Source organism: Canis aureus, chromosome 7 (assembly GCF_053574225.1).
Source record: "Canis aureus isolate CA01 chromosome 7, VMU_Caureus_v.1.0, whole genome shotgun sequence".
NCBI lineage: Eukaryota > Metazoa > Chordata > Mammalia > Carnivora > Canidae > Canis > Canis aureus.
This window is the reverse complement of record NC_135617.1, coordinates 13,945,367-13,971,641: the sequence shown is the minus strand read 5'-3', so window position 1 is coordinate 13,971,641 and position 26,275 is coordinate 13,945,367. Positions and strand designations below refer to the sequence as shown.

General features: G+C 33.7%; 1 protein-coding gene across 7 annotated transcripts in view; it reads right to left on the bottom strand.

Annotated features, from left to right (window-relative positions):
• ASCC3 (activating signal cointegrator 1 complex subunit 3) overlaps nt 1-26,275 on the bottom strand; it is a 335,679-nt gene that overhangs the window by 36,571 nt on the left and 272,833 nt on the right. Inside the window, exon 37 of one of the 7 annotated variants that reach the window (XM_077902969.1) lies at nt 18,814-18,958. The exons of the other annotated variants lie outside the window; for them this stretch is intronic. Within the exon in view, the coding sequence (XP_077759095.1) occupies nt 18,950-18,958 (9 nt within the window). The 3' untranslated portion in view covers nt 18,814-18,949. Of the gene's footprint in view, nt 1-18,813; nt 18,959-26,275 lie in introns of those variants that run through there. 7 annotated transcript variants of the gene reach the window in all.

Here is a 26,275-nt window from a genome sequence, read left to right as displayed (position 1 = left end):
ACATTTAAAAAAATGGATGTAAAGCTACCACATTTTGCTTGTATATTTACACTGATTTTAAGTTTTTGGGGCTATATACTCTTACACAATGGTTTGTTCACACCATCTTATCACTAACTTACTTTGTTTGTTCTCCCGAGAACATGTGGCATATCTACACTGTTGAGAAATGTCTTTCAGTGATTGGCTGGCACTTGGGTTTAGTTAGGGCTCTGGTAGCTTTATTCAACATAAAAGTCTTACATATCCTTGTGGCTCTTAAATACGTTGGCTGTACAGCTTATCTGTTAGATTTCTTAAAATAAGAAGCTTGTTACAATCTACTTTGGCTTTTTCTTTAGTGAATGCATAAGTGGATGTTGTTTGAGTGGGTGTATATGTATATACGTATGTATATTTGCTGTACCTAAGCAAATTGCAGTGGTAAGCAACAGTCAGAATGGGTTCATGCGTGGCTTGTGTAAGTGTTGCGTAAGGGCAAACTAGTACTTTTATGTCACTGCACACATCGCTGCCTACGTTGCATTCACTAAATGGCAGGTAGGAGGGCCCTTGTACGGTGGGGACGGCAACCTGATCAATGTGAGAGACTAAAGAAGCTTTATGCTATAACTTAATCTCTGTCATGGGAAAAGTAAAACTTATAAAGTTAATGAGTTCTAGACTTTAAGTAGCACTTGATTAATTTGTAACATTCTGAGGCGTTAAAACAAACCAAAATTAGTTTCTCACATTCCAGCGCTGTCTTTGGCCACTGAAGCTGTAGAAAAACCATTTCAGTAAATTTCCCTGATAGGGACCCAGTTTAGTTTCTGTGCCCTTCTGAAGTATTAATTAATGGTATAGTATACATTTTATAACAATATTTGAAAAATAATCTGGTATTTACCAAGCCAGGTCTAGATACATTAAGGAATAAGAAATATTTTCTTATTGCTCCATATTTTTATCGTTATTATATCAGATTACCTATTCCTTAGTCATTAATACACTAAAAAACTAAATGTGATATGTATGAATTTTTAAAAAAACTCAAATATATATAGTTTCTAATACTTATAATTTGTAGATTTATTAAAATTATTCAAACTGAGTAAATACTTTACTACTGTATTAAATAAATCTCTAAACTAAAAGACTGCTATAAAGTAGACTTATCTGTAATTTATAATGACCTCAAAGTTCAGTAAAATGTATACTAGGAATGAACTTAAAAACATTCCAGGTTGAAGAAAAAAGTAAAAAAAGCCCTTGGTTATAAAAGTTATGGGAAAATGATAAAATTAAGATCTAGTTAATTAAGCAATGATAAAATATTTATCCAACATGTACAAAATTTGCTCCATAAAGAAAAAGTATCAAGTAATTTTATTGTAAGCAGATAACAAAAATGTAAATACTGATGGATATAATTGTAATTGCTCTATGTATGTAAGTTTCCTTTTAAGGCTTATGTGAGTGTATATGTCTGATTTGTATCAATGTCTTAAACTTAGGGACTATGTTTGGCCTTCAACCAATTAAGGCAAGCACAGAATCACTTGCAAAAAATAAATATGAACAAGAACAAAAACAAGAACAAGAACATCTTACTCTTTCCATTCTAAGAATGACCACCTGGTTGACAGCTGGATTTTAAGGGATCTTTCAATAGTGGATACCAGTAACTTTGTTATGCTTAAAATAATTTCAGTGGTAAGAATTCCATCAGAAACTTCTATTTCCCAGGATTTATAGCTAAGTCCTTAAAAAATGCTCTTTGATGAAATTTAAAAAAAAAATTCCTCAGTTTTTGAGGATGTAATACAAATGTCTTATAGCTTAACAATATTTAGAAATTTCTCTTAAAAAATAAAATTTTGAGGCTGTCATGCTTGAATTCTAAAAGAGAATAAGTGAAATTAGTAGCAATATGTAGTATTTGGGTACAGTTAAATGTCACACTTTCCGATCTATTTTTAAAAGCTAAACAAGTTTTCTTATTATCTTGCTTTTGCCTTTAAAACTTCACATATTTATTATTGGCTTTCTTTATAATTTGCCTTTCTACAGGCTGTGAGATTCTATCACACACAAAACAAACAAATGGAAATACTAGAACAAAAATATAACCCAAAGTGGAAACATTAAAACACTTCTATTTAATGTCTACTGAATATTCTTCTTCCAGGAGTTAGTAAAAAAAAAAAAAGAAAAAAAATATACACAAAAAGTTAAACAAATCTATAAGTGAAATATCAAAACAGGCCAATATACAGGAAATAATCACAATACATGAGTGACTGACAAATGGGTGAAATAAATGCTGGTGTCCTGAACTTAGAAAAAGTAGTAATAACTGCTAATGCTGAATTATGGAATATTTTAAGAGGGAGCTAAAGCAAGATGGATGGATGAATGTTAGAGACACATTGTCCAGGTGGGAATCATAAGCAAAGGTGTGAAGCTGAGTATATATTCATTATGTTTAAAGGTGAGAGTAAGGTTCATCAGGAGAAAGGGGGAGGTGGATTTGCAAAAACCTAATGGATTGTATGGTAAAGAGGAAGGCCTTGATAACTAGGTTAAGGAAACAATGCTTTTTAATTAAGTTTAGATTTTTAAGGGCAGAAATGGTCCTTTAAACCAGATAAACTGGCAGGGATGAGTTGGGTGGATTAAAGAGGAGGGAGAAACTAAAGTAAGATGATCACTTAGGAGACTGTATAGGAATGGAGTGATGAGAATCCAGACAGGAGCTGGTTATGGGGATATAATATTTAGCGTGGTGATTATAGTTAATAACACCATATTGCATATTTGAAAGTTGCTAAAGGTAGGCAGACTTTAAAAGTCATCACCAGAAAAAGTTTTCTATATATGGTAACAGATATAAACTAGAGATACTGTGGTGATCATTTCACAATATACACAAATACTGAATCATTATTTTGTACACCTTAACTAATATTGTATGTTGATTATACCTCAAATAAAAATGTTAAATTCTCTTTCAAATAGTAACTCTTGTGATCAAGGATTATAGTTTAAAAGGAGAAAATGCTGAAAATGTTCTGTCACTATAGCTTTTTAATTTTCATTCAAACTGCATAATAAATGTTGAAGAAAGCAGTCTATTTTGATATATAAACAATTTATGGTTGGCATTAAGGAGGGCAATTTATCTCACACATTCACAGTTTGCAGAACTATGAGGTAGGTACAGGAAGAGGAGCCAGTTAACTATAAGAAAAAGAACCTGATAAAATGTGAAAGTGCATTCTTAAAAATAAAGAGATTATTAACAAGAAGTAAATGATGTTGTCAAATGTTGTCAAAATATCAAAGATATGAAGGATATCAAAGCACTGGGTAATTAGGACCTCTGAAGAAGAGTTTAAACAAGAGTGATCCAGATTATAGGACATAAAGAATGAACGGATGGAAAAGAAATGGAAATAGGTTGAGATACTGATTTTTATTTTGTCAGTGAATGGAAGAAAGGAAATAAGATGGTAATTTGAGGAGGATGGTAAAACCCAATAAAGGTTTCTTCTCCCCAGACTATGGTAACTACATGTTTAGGAGTGCATTTTTTAAGCTAAAAAAGTTATTTTAAAATTTCAAGAAACAGTATCAAGAGAACTACTGAGAAAATTCTACAAGAAAGGGGGAAAACCAATGAGTAGTAGAGCTATCTTGTGAGAATCAATGGCTACCCATTCTATGGATATATCGCATTTTGTTTATCTAGTCATTGGTAAATGGACATCTACTCATTTCTACTTTTTGGCTATTATGAATAATGCTGCTACGGACATTTGTGTACAGGTTTCCGTCTGAAATTTTTCAGTCCCTTTGGGTATATATCTAGGAATGAAAACGGTGTGTCACATGGTAATTCTGCTTAACATTTTGAAGAACAACCAAACTTTTTTTCCCAAAGTGGCCACACCATTTTACATTTCCACTAGCAAGGTATGAGCATTCCAAGTTCTCCATATCAACTAACATTTGCTATATAGTCGGTCCTTTTGATAATAATGACCCTCATGGGTATGAATTGGTTTTGATTTGCATTTCCCTAAAAACTATTGATGTCAAGCATCTTTTTACGTGCTTACTGGCCATTTGTACATCTTTGGTGAAATGTCTATTCAGATCATTTGCCCATTTTTTAATGGAGCCACCTATTTATTATTGAGATAAAAAGTTCTTTATATTTTCTAGATGTAAGTGCTTTATCAGATATATGATTTGCAAAGTTTTCACTCAATGGGTTATTTTCTCACTTTTCTGATGGTATCATTTGCAGCACAAAAGCTTTATTGATAAAGTCCAATCTGTCCACTTTTTCCTTTTCTTTCTTGTTTGCACTTCTGGTGTTTTACCTAAAATGCCATCACCTAACCCAGGAAGAGGAAAATTTACAACTATGTTGTTTTTCCCTAAGAGTAGTATAGCTTTAGCTTTTACATTTAGGTTTATGATCAATTTAGAGTTAATTTTTGTGTATGGTGTGAGGAAGGAGTCCAGCTTTATTCCTTTATATGTATATATCCAATTATCTCAATAGTTTTTATTGAAAAGGTTATTTGTTACTCCATTTTACTCTCCTGGCACCATGGTATTAATCGGTCATACGTACACATTTATTTCTGCACTTCTGGTTCTATTTCATTCATCTATATGTCTATCCTGTGGCCACTTCCACACTATTCTGATTATACTCACCTTGTAGTAAGTTCTGAAATCAAGAAATGTGAGTCCTCTAATTTTGCTCTTATTTTTCAAGATTGTTTTGGCTATTACGGGTTGCTTGCATTACCATACAAATCATAGTACAAACTTCTCAATTTCTACCAAAAAGTCATTTGGGATTCTGACAGGGATTTTGTTGAATCTGTAGATGATTATGGAGAGTACTGCCACCTAGCAATAGTAAGTTTTCCAATTCACAAACATGAGATATCTCATCACTTATTTAGATCTTCAGTTTCCTTCAACAGCGTTCAACTGTTAAACTTATTCCTTGGTTAAACTTATTCCATATTGTTCATTTCTAGTGTATATCTATACAAATGATTTTTGTATATTGATCTTGAATCCTGAAACCTTGCTAAGCTTGCTTTTTAACTCTAATAGTACTTTGATAAATTCTTAGGCTTTTCTATATAGAAGGTCATTTCATCTGCAAATAAAAATAATTTTACTTTTCTTCCAAATTGGATGCCTTTAATATTTTTTCTTCCTAGTTGCCCTAGTTTGAGTCTCTGGTACAATGTTGAATATAAATGGTTAGAATGGACATAATTTGCTTTGTTCCTGACCCTGGAGAGAAAGTATCCAGTTTTTCATCATTTAACATGATGCTAGTTGTGGGTTTTTTTCTAAGTGTTTTGTCAGATTGAGAAAGTTCTCTACTTACCTTATTGAGGTCATGTGTTCATCATGAAAGGGTGTTGGATTTTGATAAAATTTTTCCTGTGTTTATTGAGATGATGATGTGATTTGTGCCTTTTTTTTCCTATTAATAGGTGAATTACATTAATTGCCTTTTGGAAGTTAAATCAACTCTGCGTTCCCAGGATAGATTCCACTGGGTCATGGTGGTGTATAATCCTCTTACTTGCTGCTAGATTTGGATTGCATTGTGTTGAGGAATTTTGTATTCATTCACAAGGAACATTAGTCTGTACTTTTCTTGTGATGTCCTCATCTGGTTTTGGTGTAAGGGTAATACCGACCTTATAGAAAGAGTTGAGAGGTGTTCTTGCTCTTATATTTTTGAAAGAAATAGTATAAGATTGGTAATAACTCTTAGAACATCTGGTAGAATTCACATCTCTGCCTGGGCTTTTTTTAGTGAGAGGTTTTAAAATTAATAATTCAAATTCTTTCCTTGTTGTGTGTGTGTATTCCTTCTTGGGTCAATTTTGATAGTTTGTGTCTTTTTTGGAATTGTCCATTTCACCAATGTTATATAATTGTTTGGCATGCAGTTATTTATAACATTCCCTTATACATTTGTGGTGACTTGAATATCCTATTTTATTAGTTTAGCTAAAGATTTGTCAATTTTGTAGACCATTGCAAAGAACCAACCAGCTTTTGGTTTTATTGATTCTTTTCCTGCTGTTTTCTTATTGCCCTTTTGATTTCAACGCTAATTTTTATTGTTTCCTTCTGCTTGCTTTTCTCTTTTTCAACTAGGTTATTAATTTGAGATTTTCCTTAATATAGGCATTAACAATTATGAATTTCCAAAAAATCCTTTAGTTCCATCTCATAAATACTGATTTAGTGTATTTTTCTTTTCATTCATCTGAATGTATTTTCTAATTTTTGTTGTGATTTTTTCTTTGACCCACTGGTTATTTAGAAGTGTGTTGTTTACTTTCTACATTTGTAAATTTCCTAAATTTCCTTTAGTTATTGATTTATACTTTGATTCCACTGTGGTCAGAGAGCAGTTTTTACGATTTCAATCCTTCTAAATTTACTGAGGTTTGTTTTAAGGACCATTAGATGGTCTATTTAAAAGAATGTTAGAATGCACGAGAGAAGAATATGTATTTATTTTGCTATTGTTGAGTGGAATATTATTAGGTTTAGTTGGTTTATAGTATTCATATCTCCTGTATTCTTAATTTAGTTGTTCTACCATTATTAAAAGTTCAGCTTTGAAGTCTCCATCTATTATTGTTGAACTATTTCTCTCTTTAATTCTGCCAGCTTTTGCTGTATGAGACATTGATTTTTGACATGTTTTTAATTGCTCTATCTCCTGGTGAATTGACTCTTTATTGAAGTATAATTAACAGTGTTATATTGGTTTGGTGCAGAGTGATTCAACAATTCCATATATTATTCAATGCTCTTCATGATAAGTGTATCCTTAATCCCCTTTTTCTATTTGATCCATCCTGGCCCTCCACTAATCTCCCCTCTGGCAAACACCAGTTTGTTCTTTATATGTAAGAGTCTGTTCTTTTGTTAATTTTGTTTCCTAAATTCCACATGAATGAAATCATACAGTATTTGTCTCTGACTTATTTCACTTAACATTACACCTCTAGGTCTAACCATGTTGTTGCAAATGGCATGATCTCATATATTTTTTGTGGCTGAGTAATATTCCATTGTGTGCCTGTGTATACACAATATATACACACAATGGAATATATACCACATCTTCTTTATCCATTCATCTATCAGTGGACATTTGGGTTGCTTCAGTATCTTGGATATTGTAATGAATGCTGTGATAAATGTAGGGGTGCATATATATTTCCAAATTAGTGTTTTCATTTTCTTTGGGTAAATACCCAGTACTGGAATTATTGGATCACATGGTAACTCTATTTTTAACTTTTTGAGGGATGTCTATACTGTTTTCCACAATGGCTACACCAGTTTGCATTTCCATCAACAGTGTGCATGAGGTTTCTTTTTTGTCCACATCCTTGCTATTTCTTATTATATCTTATCTTTTTGATTATAGCTATTCTGACAGGTGAAAGGTGATATCTCATTGTGGTTTTGATTTGCATTTTTCTGATGATTAGTGAGGTTGAGTGTTTTGTCATGTTTCTGTTGGCCATTTGTTTTTGTTTTGTTTTGTTTTTTTTTTTGGAAAAATGTTTATTCAGGTTTTCTGTCCATTTTTAATTGATTATTTACTTTTTAGGTGCTGAGTTGTAAGCTCCTTACATATTTTGTATATTAACTTCTTTTCAGATATAACATTAGGAAGTATCTCCTCCCATTCAGCAGGTTGCCTTGTCATTTTGTTGATGGTTTCCTTCTCCGTGCAAAAGCTTTTTATTTTGGTGTAGCCCCAATAGTTTGTTTTTGCTTTGTCCCTTGACTGAGGAGGAGACATACGTAAAAAAAATGTTTCCATAGTTGATGTCAAAGAAATTATGGAGTATGTTTTCTTCTAGGAATTTTATGGTTTTAGATCTCACATTTAGCTCTTTAAATCATTTTGAATTTATTTCTGTGTATCATGTCAGGAAGTGGTCTGGTTTTCCCAGAACCATTTGTCAAAGAGATTGTCTTTTCCCCACTGCATATTCTTGCCTCCTTTGTTGTAGACTGACTGTAAGCATAGGTTTATTTCTGGGTTCTCTATTCTGTTTATCTGTGTGCCTACTTTTATGCCAGTATCATGCTGTTTTAATTACAACAGCTTGGTAATATATCTTGAAATCTGGGATTATGATACCCTCCAGCTTTGTACTTCTTTCTCAAGACTGCTTTGGCTATTTGAGGCCTTTGGTGGTTTCATACAAATTTTAGGATTATTTGTTCTACTTCTGTGAAAAATGTTGTTGGTACTTTGATAGGCATTGCATTAAATCTGCAGATTGCTATGGACATTTTAACAATATTGGTTCAATCTATGAGCACAGAATATTTTTCCATTTGTGTCGTCTTCAATTTCTTTCATCAATGTTTTCCAGTTTTCAGAGGACAGGTCTTTCACATCCTTGGTTAAATTAATTCCTAGAGTTTTTGTTATTTTTGGTGCAACTGTAAATGAGATTTTCTTAATTTCTCTAGTACTTCATTATTAATGTATAGAAATGCAACAGAGTTCTGGGCATTAATATGTCCTCCAACTTTACTGAGTTCGTTTATCAGTTCTAGTAGTTTTTTGGTTGAGTCTTTATGATTTTCTACATATAGTACCATGTCATCTGCAAATAGTGAAAGTTTTATTCCTTCCTGATAGATACATTTTATTTCTTTTTCTCATCTGATTGCTGCAGCTAAGACTATGCTGAGTAAATTAGTGGCAGTGGACATCCTTGTCTTGTTTTTTGATGTTTTCTTGAAAAACAAGAAAAGCTTTGTTTTTCACCACTGTGATGTTTGCTATGCTTTTTTTTTTTTTTTAATATGGCTTTTACTATGCTAATTATGTTCTCTCTAAACCTACTTTATTGAGAGTTTTTATCAAGAATGTTGTACTTTGGGATACCTGGGTGGGTGGCTCAGTGGTTGAGCATCTGTCTTTGGCTCAGGGTGTGATCCTGGAGTCCTGGGATTGAGTCCTGTGTCGGGCTCTCTGCATGGAGCCTGCTTCTTCTCTCTCTCCTATGTCTCTGCCTCTCTCTCTCTGTGTCTCTCATGAATAAATAAATAAAAAAATTTTTAAAAAGAATGTTGTACTTTGTCAAATGCTTTTTCTGCATTTATTGACATGATCTTTTATTCTTTCCTTTGTTAATGTGAAGTGTCATGTTGACTGATTTGCAAATATTGAACCATCCTTGCATCCCAGGAATAAATACCACTTGATTGTCATGAATTATTTCTAAAACATATTGTTGGATTAAGTTTGCTAATATTGTGAATTTTTGCATCTATGTTCATCAGAGATATTGATTTATAGTTTTCTTTTCTGTAGTGTTTTTGGTTTTGGTAATGCTAGCCTCACAGAATGAATTTTGAAGTTCTGAATTGAGTCTTTTCTTATAACATTATCATGAGAAATTATAATAATAAAGTTTATTATAAAATGCTCCCTTTTGTGTCTACTGATTTTTTTTTTTAACTCTTTTTTGTCTGATATTGGTATAACCACTAACATTAGTATACTACAGTCCAGCCTTTTTATGGTTACTGTTTGCATGGTGTATCTTTTCTATCTTTTTATTTTTAACCTATTTGTATTTTTAATTGTAAGGTATGTTTCCAGTAGATAGCATGTAGTTGCATCTTGTTATTTTGTTCAGTTTGATAACCTCTGCTTTTTTATTGTATTATTTACTCCATTCATATATAATATTATTATTGATATGGTTGGATTATATCCACCATCTTTCTTTTTATTTGTCATGTCTTTCTTGTTCCTCTCTTCCTCTTTTACTGCCTTCTTTTACATTACATAAGTATTTTCTAGTGTAACATTTTAATTCCTCTAATGATTTTGTACACTCTGTATTTTATTTTCTTAGTACCTGCTCTAGGGTTTAAAATACGCATCTTATCTTATTAAAATCCCTTCTGGATTTGTACTAAATAACAATGAGATGCCGAGAAATTATTCCTATATAGTTCTATTTTCTCCTTCTCTCTTTTTATTACTATTATTCTTATACATGTTACATCTATATAGGTTGTAAACTAAAAACCATATTGTAAGTTATTACTTTATAATAACTTCATTTTGTTTTAGAGGTTTACAGAATAAAGAAGAGCATAATAATTCATATGTTTGTTATATTAATGTTCTTAAGCATGAACTACCCTACATTTTGTTTCAAATAAAGTGAGTGGAATTCTTTCTTCTGGTTCTTCTTCTTCTAGGCAGAACTTATGTGCTACTATACAGAGAAGAGTTGTGGGTGGGCTTAGTGGCCCACTTCTTTCAGAGTACATTGGTGCTCTAAGAATGCTCTATCATCTGTCCAATGAATCTATGTCCCTGGTCTTCTCAGTTTGGCTCTCTCGGCATGGAACCTGTACCCTATATGTGAACTAGACAGGAGTGATCAGTCTCCTATTTTTGGTTTGCCATGTCTGAGGTACAGCTTCTAACCAGTCTGGGCTGGGTGGAGAAAAAAACAGATTATCCCTCTTGGCCAAAATTGCTTGAAAAAGAGTTTCTGCAGTACACATTTGGTGGTGGTGGTGTGGGAGAGAAGCTGAGAGTTGCCAATTGCCTGCCCACTGGAGATGAAAATATAGCTTAGAATGGAGAGGCAAAACCATCTTTTTGACTGCAAATGCCTTCAACAAAACTTCTGTCATATCTTGCGCTGTGGCAGGGACATGAATAGTGAAGCTCAAATCCACAACCTTTCACTCTTTTTACTGAGATTTAGAAGATTTTCTTGAATAGGTGTTCTCCATTTGCTGTATGCCCTTAGGACAACTTTTGGAGACTTTGTAAAAAGAGAATAACGCTCTAAATGTTAAATGGGTTCCTCTATAGAAAGGGTCTGCTGCACTTCTCAACTGCTATCCAGTCTTCTACAGCTTTACATTACTACAATAAACCAAAATATAAACTACACATCTAAAAGATGCCACTTTTGAGAAAAGAGATGAATTATTTAGTATTTCCTCCTATTCCCCTTACAGGGACAATAAGGTGTTCTTGAAAGTACCCCAATTTTGGAATCAGAACTGGGGTGAATCCTGCTTCTGCGACATGTTCTTGTAGACTTTCTTAAAGTTTGAGAGCCTCAAATTTCTCTACAAAACAGGATAATATCTACTCTAAAGGGTTCTATTTTGAGAAGAAAATGAGATAAGATATATATAGCACAGTACTTGGCAGATCGTAGGCATTTTTTATTTTGAGTGAAAATGGGTGCTGCCTATATGGTCAACCAACCTTTGAGAAAATGGAAAAAAGGTAGTCTCTTTAACAAATAGCATTGGGAAAACTGGACAGTGACAAGCAGAAGAATGAAACTGGACCACTGTCTTATATCATACACAAAAGTAAATAAAAAATGGACGAAAGACCTTAATGTGAGACAGGAAACCATCAAAATCCTAGAGGACAACATAGGCAGCAACCTCTTTGACTTTGGCTGTAGCAACATATTTGACATGTTGCCAGAGGGAAGGGAAACAAAAGCAAAAATGAACTATTGGGACTTTATCAAAGTAAAAAGCTCTTGCACAACGAAGGAAACAATCAGCAAAACTAAAAGGCAGCCTACAGAATGGAAGAAGATATGTGCAAAAGACATATCTGATAAAGAGTTAATATCCAAAATCTATAAAGAATTTATCAAGGGGTGCCTAGGTGGCTCAGTCAGTTAAGCATCTGACTTGATCTCAGCTCAGGTCTTGATCTCAGGTTCTTGAGTTCAAGCCCTGTGTTGGACTCTACACTGGGTGTGAAGCCTACTTAAAAAAAAAAAAAAAAAGAACTTATCAAATGTAACACCCAAAAAACAAATAATCCAGTTAAGAAATGGGCAGAAGATATGAATAGACACTTTTCCAAAGAAGACACCCAGATGACTAACAGACACATTAAAAGATGCTCAACATCATTCATCATCAGGGAAATATAAATTAAAACCATGATTAGATACCACTTCACACCTAGAATGGCTAAAATTAACAACACAAGAAGCAATAAATGTTGGCAAGGATGCAGAGAAAGGGGGAACCCTCTTGAACTTTTGGTGGGAATGCAAAGTGGTACAGCCACTCTGGACAACAGTATGGAGGTTCCTCAAAAGTTAAAAATAGAACTACCTTACAACCCAGCAATTGTACTATAAGGTATCTATCCAAAGACAGATATTTATAAATTATGTTTATAGATTATAAACATTGCACCCCAATGTTTATAACAGCATTATCAATAATAGTCAAACTATGGAGAGAGCCTGAATGTCCCTTGACTGATGAATGGATAAAGATGTGGTATGTGTGAATGTATACATATATACATACATATATATGCACAATGGAATATTACTTAGCTGTCAAAAAGAATGAAATCTTGCCATTTGAATGAGATGGATAGAACTAGAGTGTATTATGCTAAATGAAATAAGTCAGTCAAAGAAAGACCAATATATGATTTCTGCCATGTGGAATTTAAGAAGCAAACAGATGAACATATGGGAAGGGGTGGGGGAAACGAGGGAAACAAACCATAAGAGACTCTTAATGAAAGAGAACAAACTGAGGGTTGATGGAAGGAGGTGGGTGGGTGATGGCTAGATGGGTGATGGGCATTAAAGAGGGCACTTGCGATGAGCACTGGGCATTGCATATAAGTGATAAATCACTGAATTCTACTTCTGAAACCAGTATTTCACTGTATGTTAATTGACTAATATTTAAATAAAAATTAAAAAAAAAAAGAAAAGAAAAATGAGTTCTGCCTATCATCTGGAGTTTGAACTATTTCTGAGGAGTTGGAGCAGATCACTTGTTAACAGAAAGGTCCTACTTTTCAGTGCCTAGGATAGATGTACATTGAGATGATTTAGTTAGCCATGAGATCATGAAGTAAACAAATGGTACACCAAGAATCATTTCACGTGCCCAAACATCTATTCTGTTTTTCACTTTTAATACAGTATTCCACAAACTACATGAGATGTTTAATACTTTATTATAAAATAGGCTTTGTGTTAGATGATTCTGCCCAACTGTAGGCTAATGCTAGTGTTCTGAGCACATTTAAGGTAGGCTAGGCTAAGCTATGGTACTTAGAGATACTAAATGCATTTTTGACTTAGGATATTTTCAACTTACGATTGGTTTATGAGGATGTAACCCTATTGTAAAACAAGGAAGATGTATCCCTTGTCATTAGTCAACAACATTGTCAGTCTAATTGTACAAAATTAATTCAACAATACAATGTAAAACAACAGAAAAATGATTGCAAAGTGAAACTAAACATCTTGGAAAAGATGCATTAATTCATCAATCAATGAAGGTGATGCTTGAATAACATACAAATCCATTGGCAAATGAGAGTCAGGCTGAGTTAGACTGATGAACAATTGAAAAAGGAAAATAAGTAAGAATGATGACACTGTAAGTGCTCAGAAGCAAATGTTTTAAATATCAAAGTACTGAGACAGGTATTGTAAAAACTGATGTCCTAAGTATATCTCAGGAAAAATTATTTTCCTTATATTTATGTACTAAAAGTTAAACCCAAATTACAAGGCATTATACCTTGGTCCATATAATTATGTTAGAAAAACTATGTTCCTTCAAAAAATCATCACAAAATCAACTTGTTTCAGCTTTTCAAAGTTAGCAAATAACTGAAATAAAAGTTCAAATAATTTTGTTGAATATAAAAGTAAAAGTAAAAGAACTTGTCTTTACAGTTTTTTTTAATTTTTAAGGCAAAATCTTCAATAAAACTTTCTTCTTTCTTCTCCTCACTTAGTATAAAATAGTAGACTTCCTTTTAAATAGATTCATTTAAGTAGCTTCTTCTAGGGACCAGTATTCTCAGTTCTCTAGTACTGCTTCTTTTTTGAATCTTCTAAACTTATTTACTGCAGTAATGTAACAAAGCTCCCAATTAGATTTGAATGTGATACAAATTCTATACCTTAAAAAAACATAGAATTTAAAAACTCCTACTAATGTACAAGCCAGGTGAGTAATTCTATACATTTGTATGAAAATGCTCTGCTAAATCTGTTTCAACGACCTGAAAGTCTTAACAGTTTTCCAAGAGGGAGAATATGACACCACTGGTAAAATTCTGAATTTCAAGGTACAGTGGGGTATATACATTTGCATATTTGAATATATGGTGGATATTTTCAAATGTATTTTAGAATTCTATCTGGACAGCATTATTAATACAAATGTAAACTTTAATTTTTTATAAATGGTTGTTCCTCAGGATAGTCTGCCAGTATTAGTAAATTAAAAACAATAAAGAACGTAACATAATACTATAAAACTTGTAAAATAGGTCAGTGCTTATACAGAAAGCCTTCTAACGTTTTAGAAATTCTATTCCTAGATGTCAAATCAACAAACTCATCTCTGAGGTCCAGACTTCGGAAAATGGGACACCTGTACCATAGAATGTAGAGCAATCAGCCATACTGAGAGTCAGCCAAATTGACTGGATGGCAATATGGAGAGACAGCTCAGGATATTTTCCAAAATGCATTAGGTTTTATTGCTTTTATTCACTTAAGTAGAAAGTTTCTACTCTAAACTTTATTTAAATATCCTAAGGCAACTTCTGATTTATTTGAAATGCAAAAATCTAGGTTCTCAGGGGGAAACTAACAGAAATGGTAGCTTGCATATGTCAGAGTACACATAAACTATTCTGTTATGAAGAAAAGTCTACATTAGGAAGAAAAATGTAGATATCCTTAAAATTTCAGAAAAATTCAGATATATATATTCTAATTTATTTTGCTTTGGAAATGTATTGCTTAAAATTAAGGAGTGATCCAACAACTAACTTCTATTTGGCTCTTGAAACAATTTTCCTATAGAGAATCAAATGTTTGCAAGGCCTATTTGAAAAAGACAAGGGATCCCTGGGTGGCGCAGCGGTTTGGTGCCTGCCTTTGGCCCAGGGCGCGATCCTGGAGACCCGGGATCGAATCCCACATCGGGCTCCCGGTGCATGGAGCCTGCTTCTCCCTCTGCCTATGTCTCTGCCTCTCTCTCTCTCTCTATGTGACTATCATAAATAAATAAAAAGAAAATAAAAGAAAAAGACAAGTCTGAATAAGTCATGGTGGACACATAAAATTAAGAGACTACATGCACCCCAATGTTCATACCAGCATTATCTACAATAGCTACATTTTGGAAAGAGCCCAAGTGTCCACTGACTGATGAACGGATAAAGAAAATGTAGGGTGTGTGTGTGTGTCCCTCTCTCTCTCTATATATAACTCATCCATAAAAAAGAATGAAATCTTGTCATCTGCAACATGGATGGTGCTACTGAGTATTATGGTAAGCAAAATAAATCAGTCAGAGAAAGACAAATACCATAGGGTTTTATAAGTAGAATTTAAGAAAGAGAGAGAGAGAGAGAGAGAGAGAGAGAGAGAAATCAAGAAACAGATTCTTAACTATAGAGAACTGATTGTTACCAGAGAGGAGGTATTTGGGAGGAGGATGGGGGAAATAGTTGATGAAGATTAAAGAGTGCACTTGTGGAGTGGTGCTATAGAAAAGTGCTGTATTGTACACCTAAAACTAATATTATACTGTACATTAACTGGATTTAAATAAAAACTTAAAAAATTAAGAGACTACAGATTTGTGTTTTTTTTCATGTCCTATTTAGGCTAGATACCATACTTAAAGATATCTGACTTTCCTTCTGAGTGGGACAGGTAACTGACAACAAGAGCTGTCTTGTGTGGTGCAAGTTTAAGATTACATTTATTAGCAGTCATTACTATTTCAAAAATTATTTAACAAATAGTTGTAGACTTCATTCTGACTCCTTAGTTCTCTAGTCACTATGTGAGACTTGTTTACCCTATTCCATATTATAACCTCTGGCTATTTCCTCATAATTGGAAAGCCTTCCTCATTCTCACTACTAATCTTCCATTTCGTAGGAGAATCTTCTATGAAGTGTTAGTTTTTGATTTCTACTTAGCACTTTAAAATGTTTATCTTTGCTTAGCTTACAAGATGCTCTTGGTAGAAGAACAAGATTTAGACTTGTTATTAATAAAAATCCAAAGCTTAGCCAAAAGAAAGGTGTATGAAAGGTGACTAACATCACAGGAGGGTCTGATTTTAATATCCCAGATCATATGTCTTGCTCTTCAAAATAAACACAATGAGAGCTTATAAATTCATTTTAACAGGGCTTGGATCACTCAAAACATTTTGAAAGTCTTCTTTTGGTATTATTGGCAGAAAGGCTTCAGGAAGTACACTTATCTTGTAGTTATAACCAATTTTACTACCAAAAGTCATACTGCCTGACTTCATGAACAAATTTAGTCTTCTGACTTGGCTTTGAAAAATTTCCTGTCATTTTCTCAAAACAAAAGCAAATGTCCAAACAAAAAAAAAGTACCATTATTTTGGGCACAAAATGTTATCCATTAATCAAAAAGAAAATGTCATGTGCCTGAATCAAGTTATTACTTTTTGTAGTGAACTTAGTAAACAGTTTTTAAAGATAATCCTAAGACAGTTAATGAATGCATTAGTTCTGTCATGTTTATTTTAAAAGTCACTTAACTTTAGTTTGAAGCCTACATGAACTGCTCAAAAATATAAACATATGGATGCATCACACAATAAGATACAGGAAACAGGTGTCACATGGCAATTATAAATTGGGAGAATAAAAATAAACCACTGAAAAACAGCCTGAATATACAAAAAAACATAACAAACAACCTTGCTAATCAGATAGCTAATGTTATATCTTCCTAATAATATATTTGAGTAGGTACTGTAGGCATCTAAGTTTGAGCCTGTTTAGGTAGAAAGCTTTCCTTTTGTTCATGTTTGTAAAAATTAAACGTTTTGTTATTAACTCATACAGTGAATTACTTTCTCATATTTAGAGTTACCAATATTTTGGCTCCGGGGCAAACTTTTAAGAAGTTATATTTAAAGGTAACAAAGAAAAATAGAAATTTTCAGTACCAGATGTCTGGGAAGATCCCATTTGGATTTGAGCTACTTAAATTTGCAATCATGTATTTATACATCTAACAGAGCTTCTGTTTCCCCCAGAATCAGAAAATTAACTAGCTTTGTAGCATCTTCCTTGATCTGCCACCCGTGCCCTGAGGATTAGAGACTCCACCTGAGCTTGTTTTACAAGCATAACAGAAAAAATTAATCTCTGCTGGCAGCGCTCCCACTGGGATACTGATGAATAATGATATCCCTCTTTTGCTGCCCTCTCAGTCCACTAGAAAAGCCACTCTAACCCAGCAACGTGGAAACTGCTGAAACCATTCCAGCTGTGGATTAGCAGGCAGTCAAGCATCCATCTGCTCTGTGTGAATCAAGAGAAAGCAAACAAGCATTCTTATGGCTAAAGTCATATTCAAACCCCATAATATCTTATAGGAATACATATATATGTATATATATTTGTATTTGTATCTCTCTTTATCTTCCTATCTCTTCAATAATAGGCAATCACATACTGTAAGCTAAATTAACCGAATTCCTCAATTTAGTTTGCATTTCCTGGTGCTTTAAACATTGGAAAACAAAGAACATGTTCAGAGGGTATAAAGTATAGCTCTTTTTCTTAATTGAAGTATAATTGACATACAATATCCTATTAGTCTCAGATGTACATCATAGTGATTTGATATTTTCATACATTATGAAATGATCCCCATGGTAAGTCTAGCTACCATCTGTCACCATACAAAGTTATTACAATATTATTGACTATATTCCCAATGCTATATGTTACATCCCCATGACTTCTTTATTTTATAACTGGAAGTTTGTACCACTTAATCCCCTTCACCTATTTTGCCTGACCTCCTAACTCTTCCTCCCTCTATTAACCAACAGCTCACTTCCTCTATGAGTTTGTTTCTGTTTTGTTTATTTTATTTTTTAGATTCCATAAATAGTGAAATCATATGGTATTTGTCTTTCTGTCTGACTTATTTCACTTAGCATGATGTCCTCTAGGTCCAGCTACATTGTCGCAAATGGCAAGAATAAGCTTTTAAATTTGCTATTCATATGGGGCAATTAACTTGAAATTAAGCTTCTAGAGTACAGCATGACATTATTTTACTCATATACACATTTCCAGGTTCTCAAATATAGCCACCAACTACTTGTTTCAAAAAGTAAGCCTGTTTAATCAGTTTCTAAGCAAGTGTTACATAAAGGATCTGTGGCCTTTAATTTCACTTAGCTTTACTTTACTGACACATTGATGTAACAAATATCTGTGGACTTTTGCCTTCTCCAAAAATGAAAGAACCACTGCTTATGGTTTACCAATAGCATTTCAAGTTTGAATGGATTCTTATCAGCTCTTTATTAGTGAACTCCCTAGCACTTGAACATGTCCATAATGTAATGGTGACTGATGTTTATGATGATGGCTCCAGGACTCTAAAAGATCTTTATGAGTCTTCTCAATCATCAAAGAAAAAAATTTTTCAGCAGAGGTCGAAAAGTATTTTGTAGCATTTAAGTTCTTTGAATTTTGAAATCCATATGATATATGTTTAGAAATTTTATTTAAAAAGATATTTTAAGTAATCATTACACCCTATTTCCAGTGAACAACAACAGCCACCACCACCACCTTACTCTGCTTTTAAGAACTGGTATTACCCACATCACTTTTCCTCTGATTTAAGTTGCTTTCATTGGTTATTTCAATGTCTTACTGATTCTTTCCTCTCTCACTTTTCTTCCTCCTTTACTGATTAAAACAGAAGAAGTCGTTCAGGGTTACACCACTTTCTGCATTTCAGTGCAGAAGAGCAATACGTTGCTGGCTCAGTCAATGGTTCTACAAGAGGAGAAGACACCTGTTTGGCATTTGTCTTACAAATTTGCTGACACTGTTAAATAAATAACAGAAAATACCTATAAAGATGGCATTAAGGACCTAAATCTAATAAGTTGAAGCTGTATATATGGAAAATCCTCTTTTGCCAATTGAAATACTTTAAAACAGAGACCATCATGCTTCTGCCACACTGCATTATTCCCCTGAATTACAAACAAAGTAGTGAACAGAACATAAGAACATGTCGAATTTTACGTATGTGAGGAGCATGACACTTGTAAATCCCTCTTACCTCCCAGTTTTTTGTTTTTGTGGGTTTTCTTTTTAAGCAAAATGAGTAACTTTCTGACATAATCAAATTTCTGAGACATGCTTAATATTCTATTGGACTGTCAGCTGGAAAACATTGTAAAATAAATGGAGTCTTTTTTTTTTAGAAGAATGTAATGTTAAAATAAAATGCAGATGGTATGAATACTACTACTGTAATAAAGATCATATCTATGCATTTTATTTGGTTGTAACAACAAAATTTTTTAGAATACATGTAAGCATGAGAATGGGGCACATCTATTTCTTTGGGCCGAGAAATCAAAAGATATTCAGCTTATAATACATCACTGGAGAAAAAAAATCTTCTAGACTTCTGCCATATGTATAATGGCTCAGCATAAAAATATTCATGTTAGTCTTTCTCACAGTGGGAAGACTACAGTTTGCTAAGAATTATTAATCACTAGTTAGATCTTTTTCTTGGCAAAAACTATTCAGCTAGATGGTAAGTGATCCTCTGTCATCCGACAAGGCAAACATAAATATCTCAGTACTAGAATGTACACACAGTGCTATGTATAAACAAATCAAAACAAAAATCACTTGTCCACTGATCTCTTTCAAAAAACTTAAGTTTATAGTTAAGGGATTATGAATTATTTATTTTTTTTAAAAGATTTTATTTATTCATTCATGATAGACACAGAGAGAGAGATAGAGAGGCAGAGACACAGGCAGAGGGAGAAGCGGGCTCCATGCAGGGAGCCCGACTCGGGACTCGGTCCCAGGACTCCAGGATCGTGCCCTGGGCCAACGGCAGGCGCCAAACCGCTGAGCCACCCAGGGATCCCCTTATTTATTTATTTATTTATTTATTTATTTATTTATTTATTTATTTAAAAGATTTTATTTATTTATTCATGAGAGACACAGAGAGAGAGAGAGAGGGAGAGACACAGGCAGAGGGAGAAGTGGGCTCCATGCAGGGAGCCTGACGTGGGACTCGATCCCAGGACTCCAGGATCACGCCCTGGGCTGAAGGCAGCGGTAAACTGCTGAGCCACCCAGGGATCCCTAAATTATTTATTTTTAAAGAGACAATTCTGGTGTTTTTAGAAAAGCTTTCCACTTTTTTTTTTTTTTTTGCTATTATAAATAATGCCGTGATGAACATCTGTGTACATGTATCTCAACAACATATTGTTTCCTTAGGATAGATTCTGAGAGATGGAATCACAACATCAGGTAGCAGAAAATTCCTAAGGATTTTTTATTTTTTAATTTGACAGATATTGTCAAATTTCTTTCTAGAAAGACTGGGCCACTGAAAACTCTATTAGTGCTGGAAATATCACAACCCACAACCCATTATGAGTAATATCCCTTTTGAATTTCCAACAATTTAATAGATTAAAAAATTGCTAATTTTTGTTCCAATTCATATTTCTTTGATCACTGAGAGGGTTGAAGGATGTTTTAAATATCTATTAAAATGAATTTCTTCTTCTGTAAATTATTTAATGCCCTCTTTTCACTTTATCATTGGAGCTATGGTTTTCTTTTTCAATTTTTTAATTAAAAAATTAAAATATATTACTCTTTTTGTCGATCAGAATTGTAACAAATACTAATACTTCAAACATTTATACATTTATGTAGGCAAATCAATCCATTTCCTTTTGTAATTTCTGTAATTCCTTTATGCTTTTTGTGTTTCTTCCCCTGTATGTCTTTGAAATTTTAACATTATTTTTGGCTTTGATCCTTAATTTGACTGAAATTTATTCTAATATATGCCATGAAATTAGAATCTAACTTGAATATATTTCCAAAACGTTATACAATTTGCTCAACAATACTTGTTGAATAAATCATCCCTTCACCAATGATTTTACGATTTTTTTTTTAATTTGGTCAGAGCTTTACACAAATAAGTGAGTCTTGACCAATGTGTGAAAACTGCCCTGGCCTAGGTGGTGAAGGAGGTATTCCTGGCACATGGACTAGCATGAGCTCCATGGAGGAGCAAAAGGGGAAGAGCAGTTGAAGACTGGAGGCTATTCTAACTCCAACCTACACTGTAGCCAGACTCAGAACAATCTTGTAAAGCATAATAATGAACCTGCATTTATCTTGTAATTTTCATCTTGAAAGTAAAAGAGGTTAATGGTATTTGTCATATGTAGATATGATTTATGTAAATTATAATCTATCAACTACTAGTGCTTGTTATATCAAAATATTAATGAAAACAACAATAACAGATATGAATGACTATATCATATGATAGGCAATGTGTTGAGGCTTTACACACATTATTTTATTTATTCTTCTTTATTTTATAGAGGAGCATCAAACTTGGACAGATTAACTAACCCAAGATCACATATTTAGAAAATGGTGGAGTCATGTGTGACTCTGAAGCCCATGTTCTAAATAACCAAGAGTTTCATTGTACTCTAGACATACTAGCACAATTTATATTTTCAAATAGTTAATATCAAACTATAATTAATTACTTCTTAGACACAGGGCTATTCCCTTCCTAAAGGCAGGGACCATATCTTAATTATCACTGTCCTCTTTACCTAACACGGTAGGTGCTAAATAAATACTTGCTGGAACTACTGAAGATCTGTGTTTAAGAATATCTGTAGGATAGTAACAGATAAAGAATATATAAGCTTCCAAGAAGAGAAAATGAAGGACAAGAGTAAATGTAACCAGTAAGGGAGGCAAAGAAGAAACTGCAGAAAAGGGAAGAAGAGATTTAAAAAATGCAGAGTAATAGAAAGAATGGACATTTATTTCCTCACTAGGAAAAAAATGTAGTAGTGCTTTGTGTATTTATATATCAAAAATGTTTACTTTTGATAACCTGTATTTTGGAAATACCTGGACTTTAAATATGATTCTCCTGCCTCAAATATCAGATTAAATAATGTAATATTTGCCTACTTATTCAGGAAGAGAAACTATTAAATATCATAGCCCATTTTAGAGTTGGCATTACTAATGAACTAGATTAAATTGACCAGAGCTTTAACTGCAATTGAATGAAGAGAATTTTTCCAGATGAATATATGCCCAATAATATGACCAATTTGATTTGCCTGATTTTTCTCTCAGTCAGGATCCCAATGGCTTCCTGGCTGTTTTACAGCTTTCTGCTTAGTCCCAAAAGAAAGAACATTTTTTTTATTAATATAGCTTCCTCACAGATTTCAAGCCCAAGTTTCTAATTCAAAGAAGTGCTAATCCATTTGCAAAGCATCTTAGTGAAGGAGTAATCACCCAGCCATAATCACTATTACAAGTCATAATTACTTTATGAATTCTTTTAATTACTAAGTGGTTTTTAACAACTATAAATAGATGAGCACTCTTAGCAACACAGACCTTGGTCTGGAAGCCGGGGTAATGTCTCATTAAAGAATTCTAGTGCTTTTTTTATTTGGAAGTAGGATGATGTGGCAGTGGGGAATCATTACTTTTACAGAATTTGTCACTCCCCTGTGGTACACTAAAACCCAAAGCCACGGCCTTCTAGTAAAATATTAACCTGGAGAAAAAGGAAGAGGGACCAAGGGAGTAGGGGAGTAGGGGCAAGAGCAAACTCAGAAAATGACACTGCCATCAAGGAAACCAACATCTCACAAATGAAGTTACCATATGTTCTTTTAAATAAGCAAAGATAAAACTAACTATATGGTAGATTAAGGGCAAAGCTGTACCCAGGATCATAAGAGAAATAAGACTCTGTATTCTTCTTTATTCCTCTAAATATGAATAACAAAATAAAAGGTTCCTTAGTGAATCCAGTAAGGCCAGCCCTTCTGATAGAGAGAGACCAAGTGTTCTGAACCCTTAAAACATGTAAAGGTATCTAGAGTATGACAGTTTTGAATGCAAAACAAAAGCAAAACAAAAACAAGTAAGAATCATAAACTAAAACATAGCACCAAACGAAAAAAAAAATCTACCTGGATCAAGGTCAGATATGTTTGAACATGTATCTTTTACCTTATTAGATCTTCACAGCAATGCTGTGATGGTAAGTAGGGCAGGTATGTTTGCACATTTTTTAATGAATGAGGAAACTGAGGTTAAGGGATTAAATGACCTGCCACTTACACAAAGAGGTTAAAATGGCCATGCTGAGATTTGAACCCATGTTTCCTAAATGCGAATGCCATATTCACTCTACCACACTATGGCTCCTTAGTCTATTAATGGCCTTTGCCCACATTCACAGGTCTTACCTCACCTCCTCAATTTCAGCTGATGACCTTGCTTCTTAGTTTAAAAAAAATTAAAGCAAACACAAATGGATTTCCTCATTATCCTACCACCTACTAACCTCCTTGCATCTATACTTCAATACTCTATCTTTTCTCTTGTTACAATGGATTAATTTGCTCTACCTAAGGCCAATTTTTCCACTTATGGGTTGATTCCTAGTTCCCTTTTGTCTTCTTAAGAATTTTGCTCTTTCTTGTAACTTTTTTTTTTACATCACTATAAGATCATTTTTTTTTTTTTTTTAAATTTTATTTATTTATTTATGATAGTCACAGAGAGAGAGAGAGAGAGAGAGGCAGAGACACAGGCAGAGGGAGAAGCAGGCTCCACGCACCAGGAGCCCGACGCGGGACTCGATCCCGGGTCTCCAGGATCGCGCCCTGGGCCAAAGGCAGGCGCCAAACCGCTGCGCCACCCAGGGATCCCACTATAAGATCATTTTTATCTGCACATAAATATACTATTTCTTAAATTTAAAAAAAGGATATTGATTTTTATATACTCCCCCCCAGCTCCAGGTAAGAATTAGCTATATTACTATTATCCCTACTTCCTTAAATTTTTTTATTTTAAAGATTTTATTTATTCATGAGAGACACACAGAGAGAGAGAGAGAGAGAGAGAGGCAGAGACACAGGCAGACGGAGAGGCAGGTTCCACACAAGGAGCCTGACGTGGGACTTGATCCCAGGACTCCAGGACCACGCCGAAGGCAGGCACCAAACCGCTGAGCCATCCAGGGATCCCCTATCCCTACTTTCTTAAAACTCAGTCTCTCTTAAGTCCTTTCAAATAAAATAAGGATTTTGTCTTCTATTACTCTGCTGAAACTACTCATTAAAGACATCTAGGATCTTAATCTTATCAAGTCAAATGAGCAATCTTAGCTTTCATCCTCTCTGAATCAACAATCTTTAACTCAATTAATCACCATCCCCTTCTTGAGATATTCTTCCCCCCATGGCTTCCAGGGCAGTACATTCTCCTGGAAGTTTTCCTTCCACTTGTCATCTCTCATTCTCAGTTTTCTTTGCTGACACAACTTCTCCTCTTTCTCCTCAACCTCAACATGCTAAGTTCCCAAAGCTCAATCCTCAGACCTCTTTTCTTTTTTGTTTTTAATTTTAATTCTAGTATAGTTAACATACAGTGTTGTTTTCAGTTTCGTGCATACAGTACACTGATTCAACACTTTCCTACATCATCCTGGTGCTCATCACAAGTGTACTCCTTCATTCCCATCACCTATTTCATCCATCCCTCTACCCACCTGCCTTCGTCAGTTTGTCCTCGATAGTTAAAGAGACTATTTCTTGGTGTCTCTTTTTTCCCCTTTGTTTTGTTTCTTAAATTTCACATGACTGAGATCATATGGTATTTGTTTTTCTCTGCTATTGACTTATTTTACTTAGTATTATACTCTCTAGCTCCACAGACTTCTTTTCAATACCCATTCTACCCGGATAATCTCAACCAACCACATGACTGAAATTTTGAATCCCATCCATATGCCAATTACCAGTGCCCCCAAATAAACACAGATTCTGCTTAGTCTTCTTCACCTCAGTAAATGGTATTCTCTTCATCAAGTTGTTTAGGACAAAAACCTAGTATTGTCTTTATTTCTTCTGTTTACTTATAATTAATCCATCAATTCCTGTTGGTTCTATCTTCAAAACATACCGAATATAACTACTACTCATCATTTCAACTTCTGGCCATTGTATCCAAGCCATTTTCTCTCATCTTGACTTTTTGTAACAATCATTTCTCTATTAAGGAACTAGAGAGGTCTTTTCAGAACAAATAATATCACATCACTCTTTTGATCAAAACTCCTCCAGTGGCTTCACTGAACACTTAGGACAAAATCCAAACTCCTTAGCAAGACTACAGATGACCTAGTCCCTGTATACCAGCTCCCAAAGCCTGTTCTGCTCTAGCCACACTGGCTTCCCTGCTATTCTTTGAACCTGATAAGTAATTCCTACTTCATGGCCTTTGCATATGCTTTTCCTTCTGCCCAGACTTTCTTCCCAGAGGCTTTCTCATGAGTTGGTCCTTCATGTCTCTCAGTTCTCTGTTCAGATATCTCTGCAGAAAAGTTTTAACTGTCCTAACTAGAACAGTCTCCTCTACTTACCTGTAGACATTTGCCTGGTTTTAAAAAATTCTTATTTATATCCACTTTGTTATATTACATGTTTATTTACTTGTTTGTTTACCAGCCCCACTATGAATATAAGGTCCATGAATACTGGAACTTCATTAGCCTAGTCTGCTGCTATATTCTCTGTGCCTGAAGCACAGTATGTAATAAATATTATATAATAATTTAATATAAGTATTTAATTAAATATAAAAATATTTATATAATTACACTATTATATAAAATATATAAATACATATTATATAAATATAAAAATATATATTTATTTAATAAACCAGGGAGATGGTAACATATAATGACTTATTTTTAAATACATATTAAGATACACCTTAATTTGAATTTTTTACGATAGAGAATTTACCAAAGTTTGATCCTAAACTGTATTAACAGTTTTTAAAAATATATATATTTTTAGGCACATAGGGGATTCTATTGTTTTTCTACATTATTACATAAAAAGAAAAAGCCTGGCATATTAGTTAATCTAAAAGGCTATTATGTCCCTTAGTAGCAAGTCTGTCTATAATTATTTTTCCTTATAAAATTCTATGTTTCTAAAATAATGTAATATT